The sequence below is a fragment of the Apteryx mantelli genome, chromosome 2 (genome assembly GCF_036417845.1).
Source record: "Apteryx mantelli isolate bAptMan1 chromosome 2, bAptMan1.hap1, whole genome shotgun sequence".
Lineage (NCBI taxonomy): Eukaryota > Metazoa > Chordata > Aves > Apterygiformes > Apterygidae > Apteryx > Apteryx mantelli.
In genome coordinates, this window is record NC_089979.1 from 40,466,970 (window position 1) to 40,487,377 (window position 20,408).

At 41.6% G+C, this 20,408-nt stretch overlaps 1 protein-coding gene across 1 annotated transcript in view; it reads left to right on the top strand.

Annotated features, from left to right (window-relative positions):
- Positions 1-398: 398 nt before the first annotated feature.
- The window catches only part of PREX2 (phosphatidylinositol-3,4,5-trisphosphate dependent Rac exchange factor 2), a 185,281-nt gene continuing 165,271 nt past the window's right edge, over positions 399-20,408 (top strand). Inside the window, exon 1 of the mRNA XM_013942875.2 lies at positions 399-628. Coding sequence (XP_013798329.1) covers positions 488-628 — 141 coding nt within the window. The 5' untranslated portion in view covers positions 399-487. The remainder of the gene's footprint in view (positions 629-20,408) is intronic.

Below are 20,408 nucleotides of genomic sequence, written 5' to 3' on the forward strand. Positions count from 1 at the left end.
ACAGCTTGTGTGTGAAACAGGCAGCTGCTGGCACGCAATCTTCCCTGAAGTTGTTTCCTTTCCTTTTTCCTGAGATTTAGCGAAGGGGGGAAGGGGTTGGAGTCACATGGATACAAGGCTTTTGATTAATGTCCAAGTCTGTGCTGCTGCGGAGGCTTTCCAACCTCTCAGCTAACAGAGCGAGCTGGGAAACAGTGACCGCTCGTTTCCTCCAGGCTGTGTCCCCTTCCTGACAGGAAAGGAGCTCGCACTAGGGTGGCTCTTTGCCTCCAGACCTCAGGCTGCTGCTGGAGCAGGGTGAGAAGGGGCTGAGGCTGCTGTGTGGCTTGGGACCAGCCAGAGCCCAGCCCTGCTATGTAACTTAGTGGGGTCTTTTGTTGTCCTTTTCTGCAGCCAAGTGCCGGGGTGCTCAGACAGCGCTGCCTGCTGCCAGGAGAGGAGCCGGGCAAGGCACTGGGCTGGGAACACCGCTTCTGCTCGTTGCACCATGACAGAGGAAAGCAAAGGGGATGGCAAGGGGGAAAGCGGGAAGGACTTGGAAAAGCAGCTTCGCCTGCGTGTGTGTGTCCTCAATGAGCTGCTTAAGACCGAAAGGGACTATGTGGGCACGCTGGAGTTCCTGGTGTCGGTGAGTGGAATCGAGGTGCCCCTTGTCCTCTGGGGTGCAGCCACTCCTGGACAGCCACAGGGAGCTGTGCTTGCCCCTGTGCTGCTCTTTGGGGAAGGGAGCACCCACTGGAGGGGCTGGGGCAGCCCCATGTGAGACAGGCTGCTTCTTGGGAAGGGGGGGGTGAGGGGGATGGCCGGACACGGGGTGCCACTTAGCCAGGAAAGTGTATTCCACCACGGAGCTGTGCTGGGTGCTTGTTTTTGCTTAAAAGGGAGGGAGTCTAGCAGGCTTTGAAATGGCTGGGTAGGGGTGCCCCCCTGCTCCCCCCCCACCTTGCCCTCCTTGGAGAGCCTGCGCAGATGATCTCACTTCTGCACAGATGATTTCACTTCTCCAGGCATGGAGGCTGAAGGGGGAAAGTGTTTGGGTTCAGGTCTGTCTCGAATGCTGGGGCTTGTGCTCATTACAGGTTGCTGCAATTCCATTATTTACAATGGTCCTTGAAACACAGTAGTGCAGGGGGTAAGGGAGGGAACCAAGAGGGTGTTGGTTTGCAGCAGCTGCTTGGCATTAAAGCCACATGTGGCACTCAGTCCTGCCTTGTGATACAGGGCTCAGCTGGGAAGAAAGCCTGTTTTGGTGAGTGCTGTGTTGTAGCAGTTTTAGCTTCCTTCTGTGTCCTGCTGTCACTGTTGATAAGTTTATTTATGCCAGGTAATAGCTTAATCAGAAAGGCAGGATTTTTTGCTATCTGCTGAAAGAGTCAAAGCAGCATAATAATTTACATAAGATTTGTGCAATGTTTCTTTCCCATTTGTGCATGGTGTCAGTAGCATCGCTTTAGGGCCTTGTTGAGATAAGCATATCTGAATCGTCTGCTTAATTTTGCAGACGATTTTTCACAATAGCCCCCACGTTCTTTTCTCCCCTCCCCTGTCTCGTCAAAGAAGGAAATCCTTCAAACTGCAAACTTCCTGCTTTGCTGCTTTGAGATCTGTGAACTTTCTGCTTATTATCATGGAAGAGGAAATCCTCTACTTGGCTGTGACAGGGAGAATAAAAGGACAGACACTGGAGTGAAATAAGATCTACTGAGTGGCTTATTTTCTCCATATGTTTATCCTCAGAACCATGAAAAATGGTAAATGTTCCAATGTGTTTTCTGTTCTTTTACTTTTTAACAAGTATATTTGAGAAAGTGGCTGTAAGATTCCATTTTACTTTCATTTAACAATCAGATTTTATTTACTGTAAAAAATAGAAAATATCTTAAGGGAATGATCTACAATATTTGATCTTAAGCCCCAAATTTGACATGTGTCAGTTTTCAGTCACTTTAGTAAATTTAAAGAATTTGTGATGTCTTTAATTTTGGATCTGACAGTTTGAGACATAAGATAAATATTAGTATTCAGGTGGTAAGTGCTCAGTTCCTTCTAAAAAGCAGACTCTGTATACATTTCTAGTTGCATCCCAAATAATGAATTCATGTCTCAGAATCTGGATCAAGATGATCCAAATAAATCATATGAAGAAAAGGAGGAGGGCAGGAGTTAATTACCTGGTTCTGTGTCACCTTTTTCGTACTTGTTAATGTTAGTGAACAGGGTTCAAATGATAATTCGGAGGATTTAAAGCCTTCAGAGGGAAGTGTCATGCATTCTAACTGTACTTCAGTGTTGATTTGAGGAAACAGCTTCTGAGCTTTTCCTTGGCCTATCTGCTAAGACTGCTGTTGAGAGCAGCTGTCGTGGTTGATTTCGTGAGGGGGACAATCCTGGGCTAGAGCCAATATGGAAACTCTTGTGTTTATTTCATGTACGCCATCAGAACCATCACTGTGCTTTTTCCTATGGTTACTTCTTGATCTGGAGCCTAGATCCTTTCACTTAAGGTTTATGATTCCCTTTTCTTAAAACTATTGTGGGTTCTAGGATGAGCTTTTCTGAGGTATAAAGACTTGCAGTTTTCTCTGTTCTTTTGATAACTGAAGGCTTATTCCTATGTGTTCAACCTGGGCAGGTGTTGTGTAAAAACTATACAAGCACCTAGAAGACATTGGATGAATCTATATTAGCATTTTAGTTCAGACCAGGAGTGTGCTTTTGAAGCAGATCTTCCAGTCATCCCTTCTTTCTTTGTTTCACATCGTGAGGTGGTCTTGGGGCACACAGACTGGGTTCCTTTTGGATGGAACTAAAGTGGAAGACTTTCTCTAGAAACACATCTGGCTACTAATAAGTGTGCAAACTAGAGCTGGTCTGAAGTAACTCCCCCCTGCAACAGGTGTAATATGGGCCTGGGATCTCAGCACCAACTGTTTCTCTGTCCAAACCCCATCCTGTTTTGCAGCACTTCTTGTTAAAGTTTATGCAGCTGTAGAGACTGAAGTTCCAATAAAAGTTGGGAGTTAGGCTTCCAAGTCTCTTGGGCACTGCCAGTGGTAGAAATAGTTATTGTGAACTTGCTGTGGTGGAAATTGGGTTTCCTTTATGACTGAAAAGCTGAAGACCGTGTATAGTTTTTTCTAATAGGTTACATAAAGGACATGCAGTTTCCACTGAAGTTAGTAGGAGCAGAGTGTTTGCTTAGATAAATGAGAAATAAGCCCTAATCCTGAGACCATAGTTCTTTTTGTGGTGTTACAGAATGTAATGTTCTATGATGCGTATAGTTCATATGGAGAAGTACATCACCATTTGTGTGGTAATGGGGGACAGGAGAGGTAACTTTTCATCCATTTGCACTGAAAGTCACATTTTGTGTGCATCCTCTGTTAAGAACGCAGTTCTGCAGTTAAATTAAGGGACAGAACAATTCTCTACCAACTACTATAAGCCATATTTTCTTTAATAAATTGTTTGTGTAAGAAAGGGACATCAGGTAAGTGGGATTTGTGTGGAAATGTAATGCACATCATACCATACTTAACTCATTTTTCTGATTGCTTTGTGATACCTTGTGAAGTGAATTAATACCATATACTACTGCAGTTATTGCAGTCTTAGGCTCTGACAAAATTATGCTGTTGTCATGGGCAATATGTAATATAAACAGGTGTGGAAGTGAAGTCTAAGCCTGATTTGACCTAATGGTGGGAGGAAGAAACTCATACTGTTGATGTAATTATGTTGGTGAAACAGTGCTTTAACTGGTACCACTTGTAGTTGGCTGGAGGATGAAGAGATGGTAAGAAGGAAATAACTGCTAGAATGTGCCTATATGGGAAATGTTTTGCTGATTTCCCTATACTGGAAAAATTTCTGTTGGAATTATTTAGGTTCTTCAGTTTATATTGGAATTAAAAAGGGTCTCCTTTAGGACAAACTTCTGATTGGCTATTTAAAGTAGTTTTTGTGTCAGTACTCCTCTGTCATTCTTCATTTTCTATTTATCATCATCAGTGTAGTGAGAAGCAGCTTGGTTTATGTAATTTGTCAAAAGTTTACGAGGCTATTAAGTGCAAAGCAGAAAAGTTATTATGTTCATTATTGAGTTGCATAGATGTGGCCAATTAATGCCCATGTTCACCTCTTCTTTTTGGCTTTATGCTGTGTAAATGCAGTATTCTGTTTTTAATCTGTACTCATCACAGATCAAATCTGAGTGGGAAGGCCTGGGTGTATTCACTTTGGATCTCCAGAATCTTTTGTGTAATAAACTATAGTAGCATACTATGTTGAGACATCAGTAATACTGAGCAATGACAGTTTTGGGCACATTTGAGTGAGATATGTAAACATGTGGATAAATTTAAGTCCACACATAGTCACTGCAATGTCAGCAGGACCAGGCATGCACAGGAGATTATAAAAGTGTAAGGGATGAAATAGTCTTCAATATTCAATATTCTAATATTTCATTTTAACATTGGGAGTGTCATTTGGATACCAGAGTTTATTTGTTCTTGCTAGCATTTAGCATTTCCTACAAGAAATAAATCTAGTGATAGAAAAACTTACCTAAGGCACTAAAACATTTTCAAAGAGGGAAGTGTATCTAGAGATGGACTATGTTATGAGCTACAATATGAGATTTTGGTTGCACACTATTGATACTTCACCAGCTAATTAGCAATTGTTTTTTTTCTACTGCTCTCTGGTGATATATCTTCCAAGGAAGGAATCTTTGCTTTCTGATGACAGAAAAGCTGTACTTGCAAGGATCTAGGAGAATCATATTTCACCAACATGCTCATTCTGGAGAGGAGAGGAAGCAATAATTGGTGATTATTTACTCTGTGTAAGCTAATTACACATTTTTTCAATCAGTGGTGTCACTGAATAAATATAACCTTGAGTGTTCATGATAAAGATGCTCAAATTTTTTTACTTTCGTGTATTCATCAATATCACATACATTATTTATTTAAAAATTGAAATATATACCCTTTTCATTTGTTTTATTTAAGGTGCAATTTGTAAACATAATGAAAATTTACTTTTTTTGTCCATAAGTAGCACAATTAGCTCTCTAAAGTGAAACTGAATAAACCTTTTAAAGATTCTAGCTGGTCAAGTATCTTATGCTGTGAGAAGTTTACTTGACTTTTTAAGAAATATTTTACAAAATAAGTTTCTTTTTAATTATCTTAATGTTTTCATGCAAGATTTTATTTACTGTGTAAAGCAGAGCACTGGTCTGAACCCTCAGCTTAGCAGTAATACAAAGAACAGTAAAACTGGGGTAGAAGTTGCTGAGAAAGTAAAAAGTATTTAATAGTAAATAATTGTCAAATAGCGGCTGGCTTAATTGTAACTTTGTAACTTGGTATGAGGCTTAGTTGTTGTGTTTATGCTTTATGCTGAAGTTTGGTCAGTAAAATCAAATAAAGCCATGAAGAACTTTAGCATGTAGGTACACTGCAGGGAAATATGGTAGATACAAAAGTAGGTAAAAAAGATACACTTAAAGGAAGAAAATTTATTTTGAAGTAGAAATTGGAAATGCAATAGAGTTGCTATATTTGGTACTTTGGGGATAGCCATGGAAGTGGAGAGTTTATATGACAGGAGTCTCTTTTTCTGGTGTGTTTTCATGTTCTGACAGATTTGACACTGAGGGGAATAGAAGCAGATGTTAGTACTCTGTGTTAGGCTTCCAAAACCCCACAGCCTAAGCTGGGGTGACTGGACAGTTAGATCCTGAAGCAGCTGGAAAAAAAATAGCTAATTTATTATGCAGCGCATACTCTGATTTAGCATATCTCTTCTGTGCAGATATGCACATTTCTGCCAGTTAACTCACAATATTTTTCCTCATAGTTTAATTCTGTTAGGTCCTACTGTACCTTCTTCTCTCTTCTCTTCCACTTGCACTAGAGTGAACATAGGGTTATCTATAAATGTGTGCCCTGTTACGGGAAGCAGAATTTTTACTTTTCAAAGGACATAAAGAGATTTTGTTTGTAAGTTTTATTATCTAGTCTTCTGTGTGGCTGTGTGACTTCTCAGGACCTGCATTTCCCTGCCATGCTGAATCTTTCCTTTTTTCCTTGGCTCAATAGGTATTCCTCTGAATGATGAGCAGACTAATGAGTTAGACGGATTAAAATTTACATAGTGTCTCCGTTACTATTAGTTAACTTCAGCATTACTAGCCTTGGCCAGCAATAGAGGATTTGTGTGCTGGATTGAAACTCCCCAAACGGTTATGCTAGATGATGCCATTAGGTTGCTGGGCCTTTCACAAAAGAACCACTTCTAAATGATCTTTTACGGTTATAGTTTGATACAAGAATAACATTTATACCTATATCTATATAATATCTCAAAATCAATTACAGTAATAATTAGTGACTTCATAATGGTTTGCATAACTGCATTTATATTTTATAAAAGGGATTTAAATGAATGGAAGGGAAGGGTTTTAGCTGGCTGCATTTTTTGATAAGGTTATGGGATTTCCTTTTTCTTCAGGAAGAGAAAAACAACATTCTATGGCTACTTCATCATAAAAAGTCAAAAGGAAGTGCAAACACAATTACCATAGAAAGTCAATATCTTTTCCATTCACTTCCAGTTTCTGCTGTTTTTTAACTTGCTTAAGCATTAGAAAAAAAAAAAAGTGATGTTCTATTTGTATTTGACTTTGCTTGCCTATATCAATAGCACCATCTGTGGTCTCTATCAGAGTAAGGGTAACTGCTTAAAAGCTGTTTATTTCTGTGTAACACCCCTTCTCTAACATCTGATTCTTGCTTTATAGAGTTGATTAGCAAGAGAGATTATTCCTATCTCCACTAGCTGAACACAGAGTTCATTCAAGGCAAAAAGCAGAGGTTTTTAGGCAAGTATCTCATCTTGTTTGGAAGTGTAGTGAATTATACTGAACTCTAATCAAGACAGATGTTTCATACTTTTCACTGGATTTCCTCTAATTGCTCTCAAATGCCCTTAGACTATATTTTGCAAAGCTGCTCTTTAAGGAAAAAGGTGCTTTGTTTAGCTGCTCAAAGAAAAATCTAAAATATTGAAAGGAAATTTTTGTTTCATAGCATTTAAGAAAGTTTTATGTTAAGACTGTTTTAGACTAAGACTAAGAAGAGAACGATATGCTTAGTACTGTTGTACAACAACTTATCTTCTTAAATGATCTGTATTTATAAGTCTAGTTGTATTTGTAGTGTTCCAGTAACTCCTTTGCTCAGTTTTGGCCCCCAATCCTGCATGTATTTCATAAGTTTATACGGTGAACTGCTAATTTAGAAGAGACTATTTTTGAGGAGACCATCAATCAATCAATACGTCTAGGCTAAGTTACTCTATGAGGCCGAACACTGTTAAACAGTATGCTGTTTGCAGGGATTTCAAATATTTATGGAGACATTTTTCAAACCTCTTCAGCAGCAATTTTTGTCACCATTTTTAAACACCAAATGCTTGAAACTATGCATTCCAAAGATAGTATTTTTTGGTAAGCTTAGCATGAAGACTTGAGAACAATTTTGTCAAAGCAGAGGAATTCAAAGTTAGTTAACAGTATTACACTATAGGAGGCACTGAGAAGTTCTTCATATTGGAAACCAAAAGGAACTATATTTTGGCCAAAATAAATCCAAACTGGCTGTAGTAGACCTGAGATATTGCTGGGGGCAACTTGCCAGTCTGTAGAAGGATATAAGCATATGTCTATATGTTAAGTTTATGTGTCTGTTTGGAAAGGAATTGGACTAACTCTGAATGAAGTATAGAATGGAATAAGATGATAATTTAGATGATAATTTTAGAATAATTTAGGCTCTGTTTTTTAAATAGGTGTCTTCAATAATCTTGCACACATGTACTCATCTACACTCTTATGCAGGAATTTTGTTTAACCATTTTTCTGTTTTTGCTTTAAATTTACAGTACATGCATATTTGGTTTTCTGCTTCAGACTGAGCAGGGTTGACACTGTTTTTGGTGAATAGACTGAGTGCAGTGGTGTGGGGCTCAAGAAAGCTCTCTGGGACAGGCTACTCGGGAGGGGTATTGAGTCATGCAAGGTTTCCCCAAGCCTACTAGTAGAAGTGGAAGACAGTTACAAAGTACTTAAGGCAACTGGATATACACAAGTCTGAGACCCGATGGGATGCATGTGAGGGAGCTGGCTGGTGTCATTGTGAGACCTCTTTATCATCTGTGAAAGGTCATGGTGATCGGGAGAAGTTCCTGATGACTGGGAAAAGGCAAAGGTTGCACCCAGTTTCAGGAAGGGCCAAAAGGAGGATCCAGGAAACTGCAAGCTGGTCAGCCTCATCTCAGTCCCTGAGAAGGGTTATGCAGCAAATCTTCTTCAAAACCGTTTTCATGCACATGAAGGAAGAAAAGGTGGTTGGGAACAGCCCCCATGGATTTACGAAGGGTGAATCATGCCAGACTAACCTGATTACCTTCTGTAAGGAGATAACTGGTTCAGGGAACATGTGGAGAGCTGTGGATATTGTTTGCCTTGATTTAACCAGATTTAACAGGTTGCCCAGAGGCTATGGAATCTCTGTATTTTGGAGATGTTCAAAGCTCAAGTGGGCAAGGCTCTGAGCAACTGGCTCTAGTTGACCCCATTTTGAGCAAGAGGTTGGGCTATATGATCTCTGGAGGTCCATTCCAATTTACATGATTCATTGATTTTTGCAATTTATTGATATGATGAGGAAAAAGGCAAATTGGGTCATGAAGTTTCAACTCCTCAGCGGAGCAAATTTTTCAGGGTTGTATCTCTACTGTGTTTTCTCTGTCCTCTGAAGTTGCAGTGGAAATGGCTGGACTACACTGTTCAACAAACGAAAATATTCAAAATCCAAGAGGAAACTCAAATACATGGATAACCTTTTGCACTGTGATATATTTGCTCAGCAAACAAACAACCTTGCACTTCTGTAATATTTTCTATTCGAAGAGCTCTCAGTGCGTTACTGTCATTAATAAATCAAATCTAAGCAATCCTACCAATGGGAAACTTAGAGACATCTTGATTTCCAGTCTCACAGGAGTTTGTGGCAGAGCCAGAAATACAGTTTGATGTCTCGATTTCCAGTTCGGTGCTCTGACTGCAAAGAAGTCCTTTCTGTTTATATATAATTGATGCTGAAAGGATGGATGTCTACTTAAAACATTCGAGAAACTGCAAGAATAATTTTTCAAAGCCAGCTTCATTTTGTGCAAGCTCCATTACTCCTCTAATTCTCTCATAGGTTGTTCTCAGCTCAGTTTATCCTGTTCTAGGGACAGAGCTGAGATATTAGGGGTTTGTGCATACTTTGTCAATAAATAACTTTAGGTCCCATGAGACTTCCTTATTTTCCTTTGTGCTTTTGCAGCCTGACTTCCAAGTCATCTGGTATACCTCAAGGGCTTTCTGTGTTCTTACCATTTCTTTTGAGGGTGCTTCTATTTCTGGATATTTTTTTCAGATGTATGTGTAAAGCCTGTGATCTGTCTATAAATCATAAACAGTATAAGAATTCTAACTGTTCAAGGCTGAAGTACAAGGGTAAGAGAAGCAGTTAGAAATGAAGAGTAGTAGCGAGAACAGTTATAAGAGGTAGTAGGGTGGCTTTCAGTACTTCATTTTTAGTTTAGTGTGATGCAAGAAGCCCTGTGATAAATTGATAATATCTTTTGAACACAGTGGAGTAAATCATCCATTCCTTGGTGTGTTAAGGAAAGTTACATCTTTATTTTCTCTTCAAAATGAAATTCAGCTGTAGTTGGTAATACTTACATCTGAGGTTTACATTCATTATAGGTATTCATATGTTTGCTTTCTAAATACAACTTTGCCTATTATAACAGCTAAGGAAAATGACCAGTGTCAGTTGACAAGCAAATTTACATGAAATACAGATTTGTATTTTGTTCCTATGAAATATACTGGTAGTGTCCCAGGCTGTTTAAATGGAATCATTCCCAGAGAAAGGCATGGAAGTGTTCCTAGATAGTGAATCAACAATCCCAGCCTCCTCATGCCTTAATCAAATGTGGTATGACAGAGGAGTATCAGCGAAGACTGAGAGTACTCTTTTGGACAAGTCTTGGAAAACCAACTTGTTACTATACCAGGTATCATTTTATTCACAGGTTACAAGTGATGTCAAAAGGAATCTGATAATATATTGGAGGCCAGAGTTTCCTGAAGTCCACTTATAATGTCTTTTATAATACTTAAATAGGAGGTATTAAGAAATCCATCAGGGATATTAATCAGTTTGACTAGTGTGGATTAGGCAGGAGCAATCAGCTGGCAGGTTGAATAGAAAGGAAGAAGAAATAGACTGAAAAAATGGAGAACACATAGGTCAGGAAGAATTACCGATAAGATTTATGCAGTTGATGCTGACTGTAAGTGGTTAGGTATGAACTGAGCCATAGGAAATTCTGTAATGCACTTGGGACTTAAGGCTCTTGATAAAGATATTAAGGATATTTCTATTTGCATTGCAAAAAATCAAGAAAATGTAATTGGGTGATGGCTGCTCAGAGCTTAAAGGCTGGCCAAGTCTGGCAAGCTGAGGCACAACAACTAATGTTGTACACTCTGCAGTCTGAGTGTAACAAACCTGAAGGTGAGACTTGGAGTATATGTGTCTGCAACCTCTGAGTCCCCAGCTGGAATGGCTGGGATGTATTTTAGGAACTGTAAGTCAGAAAGGCTAAACTACAAGAGAGCTTTCTCACTTAGGCTAGGAGTTTATAGCTGTTGTACTTACTTGTAAACCTCCAGTTTACTGAAAAGCCTAGTTCTGTGGCTTATTAACCTAAAATGAGAGGAATTGGAAAGAACCTGTGAACTGCTGTGATGGATTTAATGGTAGGTCTATCACAGTAATTTTTTATAAGTAGTTAGTAGCAGATGTTAGGAAGGGTGTACCCCTCCCAACTTGGGGCAGCAGTGGTTTAGGGGCTCTCTGGGTTTACGGGTATTGGTGACTGTGGCTGGATGGATTTTGATTTGTGTGAAAAGTTGTTAGCAAGTTCCACTTACTCTTTTTCAAGGTGCAGTTAGCACCTTACTTAGGCCCTGCTCTCCTTTCTGCCTTTGAATATTAAAAGTTGAATATTGAAAATATTGTAAATTGAGATTGTGGAAGGTGATTGAAGTATGAAGTATAAATGTTATTGATCCTTCTCACCATTCTCTTTTGCAAATGTCAAACAGTGTATGGGGAGAAGGTACTGAAAGAGGGCTTAGTGAAGGACAAAAGTAGTCAGCAACAGTACTAAATATGAAGAATGAGGGGTGTGGGATTACCAGGAGAAACCATATACAGTGGAAATAGGAGGGAGAGAGTACTGGAAATGAAGGAAAAAAATACTGGAAATGAAAGAAGAATTCATTACATCAACAAGGTTGAAAGGAAAAAGGGAGTGGTTCCTGATTCTTCTAAAAATGAAAAAAAACACACGAAAAAACTTTGAAACCATCAGGTATGTGATGAGTTTTCCTGATCATGTAGTATTTGTGTTAATGTGACAGGCATAGCTGGCTCTTTCAGCAGTGAATTATGTGCCGTCGCTGATCCCATGAGTAACATGCTGCTGGAAGGCTGAAGTGAGTGTGGCTAATGTTAAGGTAGAAATGCAGTTTCTTAGATACCTTCAAATTCATTCAGCCTGAGGTGTAGAAATACAAATGAATCTTCACATTTGGTTCTTGTGTGCTTTTTTCATTTATTTTACATTAAAATGTGAAGTTTCCATAATTATCAAGAGATAATTGAGAATGGTGTCTTTAGAAAGCTGTTGCAAGTTTGCTCGTATAAGAAGCCCCCACATTTTCAAGAGGTTGTGTCTGACTTAACATTTTTAAAGTGAAAAGTCATGAATTCCTTTATAATGTTGCAAATACTTTTGTTAGAGTTGAGATCCCTTTACAGGTTATAATTACAGAGGAGATCTCTTAAATTGTCAGAAGAATTGCATGTTTGCTGTTTCCTCTAAGTAGAAAGATGCATTTTCTAGTAAGATTTTATTTTTTTTTTGGTTCAGTGACACAATATAACCTGTAACTAACATAAGTAATAATATTGGAATTCATGGAATTTTCACAGTTAATTGAATGTGGTTACCACATTTAATGTATTATAGTCTGTCTGGAAGCATTTTTTATGTGGGCAGGGGTAGGATAATGAAATACTGATAGCTTTTATTTTCTTCTACCTTAAGGTACCTCCTCATTCATTTATCTTTCTTTGACACTGCGTGAGATCCTGTTTATTAAGAATAATGCCTGGAAGTTGGCAGTTATATTCTGTATGAGTGCGTTAATTTCTTCCAATATGCTGTGAGATTGTCCTCACAGGAAATAAAGGGACTTTTTCCCATGTTTAGTATACTGAACTATTACAATAGTCAGACCGGACAGAAACAATGGGAAGGAAAGTTTCCTGTTTTGTGGTTGTGTGCAGATTTTGAAGAGTTCTTCGATCTCAAGGAAGGTAAAGTTTTCTTCAGTCAGTGCAGAGAATTGTTTTTCGTTAGTGTGTGATGTTGCTGTGATCTCTATTGAAAAGCATATCTCAGTGGTTCACTCTCTTAAATGTTTCCCAGGCGATTCACTATCCATTGTACTTGATTACATTTCAGTATTTGCATTTAAAAGTAGTGAAATTCAGGAGAGAAAGCTTAAACTTCTATCTTTATAAACACTCAAATATATTGTGCTATGGTTAGGAATGCTTTTGGTTAGGTGAAATAAAATTATATTAAGTAAACTTCATGTTTGCATCACAGTCAACAGTCTTCATGTTTGAGCATGATTCTAACCTCCTCAAAAGGGAATGGAGCAGAATATGAATATAGCAGATTCAGAAGCTTTTCAGAATAATAAAAAAAGAATTTGAACTGCAGAAAAGAATTGTTGCTCTAGTTTTGTGCTTTTGAGCTGCTATTCCAGGAGGAAATTGGAGAAAGACAGTGGATCAGTGACTCAACAAATACAGTGATGAAAGTTTCATACAAAGCTGAGGGTAAATTACATTGATACTGCGACAGTAGAAGCAGTGGGTTTCTGCAAATAGGGGAAGACATCTGACTCCTGAAGAAAAACACTGCAGAAGCCTATTAAGTCAAGATTTGGTCTGATGCATGTCTTTCGGTTCCATATATGTATATTCAAGACACTCCTATGAGTTGGTTGAGTTGATTTTTTTTTTTTAACCACTATTAAAGGTTATTCTAATTGGAATACTTGAAAACAAAAGTTTAACAGGAGCCATAATGATGGTACAAATAATTCATCATTTCATTTGATAGATCAAGTGAAGAAACATTCCTTATTTTTTGCTAAATGAAAAGCTTTTACTAAAAGTAAAATTCTGTTTTGTTGTTATAGTGGTTTAAACTTGTAATCTGCTACAATATCAATTTTTAAGTCAAAAATAAGTTCACTAGTTAGTGTTCAGTCTCTAAGTTCTTAACTCAGATTTTATAATGCAGTTGTCAAATTAGGATATTTGCAATCTAGTAAAACATACATTTTTCCAAATTCTTCTGCAGGGAAGTTCTTCACTGAAAAATGATTTTTTTAAATGGAATCCTTTCAGACATTTTCTGCGGTTGGATTCCTATTTTTCATGTAGATCAATAAAAAGGAATTGCCTTATTTTCTGAAGTTCCTGCTATTTTTCTGTCAGTCCTATTTTGCATACAAATGCCACTTTACAACAGTTATCAGTGGCAGTGTTACATAAAATATTTGATTCCCCTGCCCCTTACATTTAGACTAATATTATATAGGTTACTATATTGGGTATGTGTGTCCAAGTGTTGCTTTCTACTGGTAACTGCTGTGCCATGAAAAATGAAGTTAATTTGAGCATCATGAGAAAAATGTGTGCTGGTAAAACTGGATTAATTGGTTTTATTGTATTACAGCAGCTTTCAGCACAGAAAATACCAATGAGTTTTTGCACTTGTAACTTTTACTAGTAAAGAAATTCAATAGCTAGATTTCACAGAATCACAGAATCACAGAATCACAGAGGTTGGAAGGGACCTCTGGAGATCATCTAGTCCAACCCCCCTGCTCAAGCACGGTCACCTAGAGCACGTTGCACAGGATTGTGTCCAGGCAGGTTTTGAATATCTCCAGAGAAGGAGACTCCACAACCTCTCTGGGCAACCTGTTCCAGTGCTCTGTCACCCTCACAGTGAAAAAGTTTTTCCTCATGTTCAGATGGAACTGCGTGTTTCAGTTTGTGCCTGTTGCCTCTTGTCCTGTCACTGGGCACCTCTGAGAAGAGTCTGGCCCCATCCTCTCTGCACCCTCCCTTCAGATACTTGTACACATTGATAAGATCCCCCTCAGTCTTCTCTTCTCCAGGCTGAAGAGTTCCAGCTCTCTCAGCCTTTCCTCATATGGGAGATGCTCCAGTCTCTTAATCATCTTAGTAGCCCTCTGCTGGACTCACTCCAGTAGCTTCATGTCTCTCTTGTACTGGGGAGCCCAGAACTGGACACAGTGCTCCAGATGTGGCCTCACCAGGGCTGAGTAGAGGGGGAGCATCACCTCCCTCGGCCTGCTGGCAACACTCTTCCTGATGCACCCCAGGATACCATTGGCCTTCTTGGCCACAAGGGCACATTGCTGCCTCATGGTTAACTTGTTGTCCACCAGCACTCCCAGGTCTTTCTCCACAGAGCTGCTTTCCAGCAGGTCAACCCCCAACCTGTACTGGTGCATGGGGTTATTCCTCCCCAGGTGCAGGACCCTGCACTTGCCTTTGTTGAACTTCATGAGGTTCCTCTCCACCCACCTCTCCAGCCTGTCCAGGTCTCTCTGAATGGCAGCACAGCCCTCTGGTGTATCAGCCACTCCTCCCAGTTTTGTATCATCAGCAAACTTGCTGAGGGTGCACTCTGTCCCTTCATCCAGGTCATTGATGAAGAAGTTGAACAAGACTGGACCCACTACTGACCCCTGGGGGACACCGCTAGCTACAGGCTGCCAACTAGACTCTGCACCACTGATCACAACCCTCTGAGCTCTGCCATTCAGCCAGTTCTCAATCCACCTCACTGTCCACTCATCTAACCCACACTTCCTGAGCTTGCCTATGAGGATGTTATGGGAGACAGTGTCAAAAGCCTTGCTGAAGTCAAGGTAGACATCATCCACTGCTCTCGCCTCATCTACCCAGCCAGTCATTCCATCATAGAAGGCTATCAGATTGGTTAAGCATGATTTCCCCTTGGTGAAGCCATGCTGACTACTCCTGATCGCCTTCTTTTCCTCCACATGCTTGGAGATGGCCTCCAGGATGAGCTGCTCCATCACCTTTCCCGGGATGGAGGTGAGGCTGACTGGCCTGTAGTTCCCTGGGTCCTCCTTCTTGCCCTTTTTGAAGACTGGGGTGACATTGGCTTTCTTCCAGTCTTCAGGCACCTCTCCTGTCCTCCATGACCTTTCAAAGATGGTGGAGAGTGACCTAGCAATAACATCCGCCAGCTCCCTCAGTACTCGTGGGTGCATCCCATCAGGGTCCATGGATTTGTGGGTGTCAGGTTTGCCTAAATGATCTCTAACCCATACTCCTCCACCAAGGGAAAGTCTTCCTTCCTCCAGACTTTCTCTCTTGCCTCCAGGATCTGGGGTTCCTGAGGGCTGGCCTTAGCAGTAAAGACTGAAGCAAAGAAGGTATTCAGTAACTCTGCCTTCTCTGCATCCTTTGTCACCAGGGCACCCACCCCATTCAGCAAAGGGCCCACATTTTCCCTAGTCTTCCTCTTGCTGCTGATGTATTTGAAGAAGCGCTTCTTGTTGTCCTTGACATCTCTAGCCAGATTTAATTCCAAACGGGCCTTAGCCTTCCTCGTCGCATCCCTGCATACTCTGACAGCATTCCTATATTCATCCCAAGTGGCCTGTCCCCCTTTCCACTTTCTGTAGACTTCCTTCTTCTGGTTGAGTTTTGCCAGGAGCTCCTTGCTCATCCATGCAGGTCTCCTACCTCCTTTGCTTGACTTCCTACTCATAGGGATGCACCACTCTTGAGCCTGGAGGAAGTGATGTTTGAATATTAACCAGCTCTCTTGAACGCCCCTTCCTTCTAGGGCCTTAACCCATGGGATTCCTCCAAGTAGGTCCCTGAAGAGGCCAAAGTTTGCTCTCCTGAAGTCCAGGGTTGCAATCCTGCTTAGTGCCCTGCCTCCTCCTCACAGGATCCTGAACTCCACCATCTCATGGTCACTGCAGCCAAGGCTGCCCCCGACCTTCACATCTTCCACCAGCCCTTCTTTGTTTGTTAGTACGAGGTCCAGCAGCACACCTCTCCTCGTTGGCTCCTCCACCACCTGTGTCAAGAAGTTGTCACCAATGCTCTGCAGGAACCGCCAGGACTGTTTGTGCCTAGCTGTGTTGTCTTTCCAGCAGATATCGGGGTGGTTGAAGTCCCCCATGAGAACCAGGGCCTGGGATCATGAGGCTACTTCCAGCTGTCTGTAGAAGGCCTCATCGACTTCCTCATCCTGATCAGGTGGCCTGTAGTAAACACCCACAACAGTGTCACCCATGCTAGCCTGCCCTTTGATCCTTACCCATAAGCTCTCGACTCGCTCTTCATCCACCCCTAGGCACAGCTCAATACATTCCAGTTGCTCTCTCACATAAAGAGCAACTCCACCACCTCGCTTTCCTGGCCTGTCTTTCCTAAAAAGCACATAGCCATCCATGACAGCACTCCAGTCATGCGAGCTATCCCACCATGTCTCTGTAATGGCAATGAGATCATGGCCCTGCGACCGCACACATATCTCTAGTTCTTCCTGTTTGTTCCCCATGCTGCATGCATTGGTGTACAGGCATTTCAGGGAGGTGATCGAGCATGCAGGTTTCCCAGGAGGGGTGCAAGAGGATCCTCCATAGCCACATCCCATGCGTACTTCCCTGGCTGCATTCACCTGTTGGAGGCATCCTGACTTGAGCAGTCTTTTGCCAACTACCCTGGCACTAGAACTCTCCCCTTCCCCCGTCTTTCCTAGTTTAAAGCCCTCCTTACCAGGTTGGCCAACCTGTTGGCAAAGACCCACATGCCCCGCTTCGTGAGGTGGATCCCATCTCTCGCCATCAGTTGTCGATCTTCAAACAGGGTCCCATGGTCGTAGAAACCAAAACCCTGTTGCCAACACCAGCGGTGCAGCCAGTCGTTAACTTGGAAAGTCCGTCTCCTCCTCCTCTCATCCATCCCCCTCACTGGCAGGAGGGAGGAGAAGATGACCTGGGCTCCCAGACCCTTGACCACCATCCCCAAAGCTCTGAAATCCTGCTTGATGGTCTCCAGTTTGCCCTTGGTGTCATTAGCACCCACATGGAAGAGCAGCAGTGGGTAATAGTCTGAAGCGTGGACAAGCCTTGGCAGTCTTTGCATGACGTCTCGTACACGAGCCCTGGCAGGCCACAAACCTCTCTAGACATGAGGTCAGGTCAGCAGATAGATGCCTCCGTCCCCTGCAGCAGGGAGTCCCCCACAACAATCACCTGCCTCTTCTTCCGGGCGTTCCGGCAGGGCACAGGGTCTGTTGTCCCAGGTACTTCCCTTGCAGCCATGCCCATCTCCTCCTCATCCTGGAGGGCACTAAACCTGTTCTTCAGCTTCAGGTCTTCAGGAGGAGTAGGAGCCTTTCTCCTCCCACGAGCAGTGACCAGTTTCCAGCCTTCTTCTACGATGTTATGATGTACCGTTTCACACGGCACAGAGCCCTCTGGCAACTCCACTGCTGTGAGGGGTTGGGACTCCTGAAGCTGCACAGTCTCCAAGAATACCCTATCTCTTGCTCCGCTTCTCGGATGCTGCACAGCCTACTGACCTCCTCCTGTAACTCCCTTACCTGACGACACAACTCGCCAACAGCAGCACAGCTCCTGCAGGAGAGCTGACTGCCAGCCCAGGCCTCCCGGAGAGGCCCCAAGCACTCCCTGCAGCCTGAGACCTGTAGGGCTGCATCTGCTGTCAGAGGGTCGGTCTGGGTCGCAGCCTCTGACACAGCAACTCCAACAGCCACTGGGGAATGGGCTCTGTGGCGTGTCACAACCATACTTGAGGAAACCTACACCACAGGGAACAGAAACGAAGGTTCCTTTGTGCACCCTTCTGTACAAACTGCTGCATCTGTTCACTGCCTCTGGGAGCTGCACTCTGGGCCTGGCTCTTATATAGGCCTCTCCCTAGCACTGGCTAAGAGGGTGCTTGACCACCCTAATCAAGGGCCACTGGGATCAAAGGCCCCAACTCCCTCTGGTCAGGGGCAACCCAGAAAGCTCGTTAGCAGCAGCCACTCCTAGCTATAGCTTTTCCCACGAGCTTTTCCCAGGAGAAGTCAAGGCCTCCTGCAGTTGTCCTTGCCTAGCTTCCCCTTTCCTGTTCACAGCAATCACCTTCTAGTTCCTTGGGGGTCCTCAGGAAGCCCACAACTTCCAACAAGATCCTCAAGTTCTAGTCAGAGCCCAAACACTGCTGTGCAAACTGCTGCCTCTGTTCGCTGCCTCTGTTAGCTGTGCTCCAAATAACACCATTTGCACCAAATGGTATTACAATATGAAAAATTAAAATATGATAATCTTTTTAATATTATGCATTTGATCTTTTTACTGAAAAATCCCCAACTTTTAGTATATTTTTAGAATCTATATCTGGTGTTTCCTAATAAGGCATATTTATATAAATTTGAAAACTGTGTAGAAGAGTGAACTCGAATTGCCAGAGGGTTCCCTCTCCCCCCAAAACACGGTAAGCCTTTTAAAAATTAACATGACATCTCGAATTCAAATCATATGTTTTGGAAATTAGTGGTTTGGTTATGTGACTGCAAGGTTGGAAGAATTCTTTCATATAAAAAGATTAAAGAACCCTTTCAACAATAAAATAAGATTAAAATGTAAATGGAATAATACCATCTATTTTTCATCACTGTTCTTTTAGTTGTTGCCACTTTTTGTTAGTGCTCCTCTTTTACACAAAGTAGTTAAACTTTGCTTGCTGTCTCTTCCCAGACCCTCACCTAAAGTGTTCAAAGAATGCAGCTTTTCATTCAGTACTCTCTGACAGAGCAGACTGCTCTTTCAGTCCTCCCTTTTCTGTGTCTGGGGATAGAAGGGTGCTTATCTTACAGATTTCACGATAACAGTGGTAATGGGTGTTCGATAACTGTAGAGGGGTTGATGAACATCCAGCAGAGCATAATATGCTGCACTTCATGATGATTGACACTTTCACCATTTCATTAATATTATTTATAGTATCAACTGAAAGGTACCTCTGTGCTGCCTACCATCAAGATGCTTTCACTCAAGTAGGCATTTTGAATTAACTCATCAGAAGAACTTCCATACTGGGTTAGACCAAAGATTTATCTAGCTGGTTTTCAACAGTGATCATTGCAGAAATGCGAAGAAGAGTATAAAAACAGGTCAGGAACGTTTCATGCTTTTTAATGCTCTCCCAGAATCTAATCACTTGTGGTCCCTTGTGGATGCTTTTAATGGGAAATTAGAGGTATTCATCTGCAAGATTGCAGCGTGCTTTTTAGGTATAGCTTGGCTAGTGTTTGGCTATAGTACTTTGTTTATAAATATCGGCATGTGGCTGCAGACACACGTGATCTGTCTTTTTTCTATTGCTATTAGGTGGATTGATCTGCCTGTATCATGATTACTCTTGACTGACACACAAGAAAGTGCTGGGCTGTCACAACAGTAAAGTTTTTAGCTGCAGTGTAAGAAAACCCAAATGTTTATGAGGACTGTGGAACAAGCCTATAGGGATCTGCATGATAAAAAATAGTCCTTTCCAGTGAAAATGTGCAGCAGGACTTAGAGAGGTTTCAGAAAAGCACCGGTGAAGTTCAGTGTCTATGCAGAATTTCACAGGCCCAGCTGCCTTGAATTCCATTGAAAATTGGTGACTCCGCATTTTGTTCACTGTAATGCATCTGCATTTTTGATGTCAAATGTGCATCTTCCCCTCTTTTTTCTCCCTCCATAACCAGGCTGGTTTTGTCACTACAATCTGTTCTAAGCTAATAGTGAGGTCTGTAAGTTGATACAAAAGGGACATACAGGTGCAGACTTTGTTCTGTGAAGTGGATGAAGAAAAAGCTCCTACTCAATCTCTGCAAGTTTCATTTGTTCCATAGCAGTTGTCTTTTGTTAGTTAATTTGTTGCTCTTTTTTCTTCTAGAAGCTCTCAAGGTTTTGATTCTTTACCTGAAGTTGTTTGCTTATTTTCAGCATTTATTGTTCATCTTAGTTGCATTACAAGTTTGAGAGATCACCGGTCTCTGCTTTCTAGTCTTAGGTCATCTACGTAGTCTTGAGCAAGTTA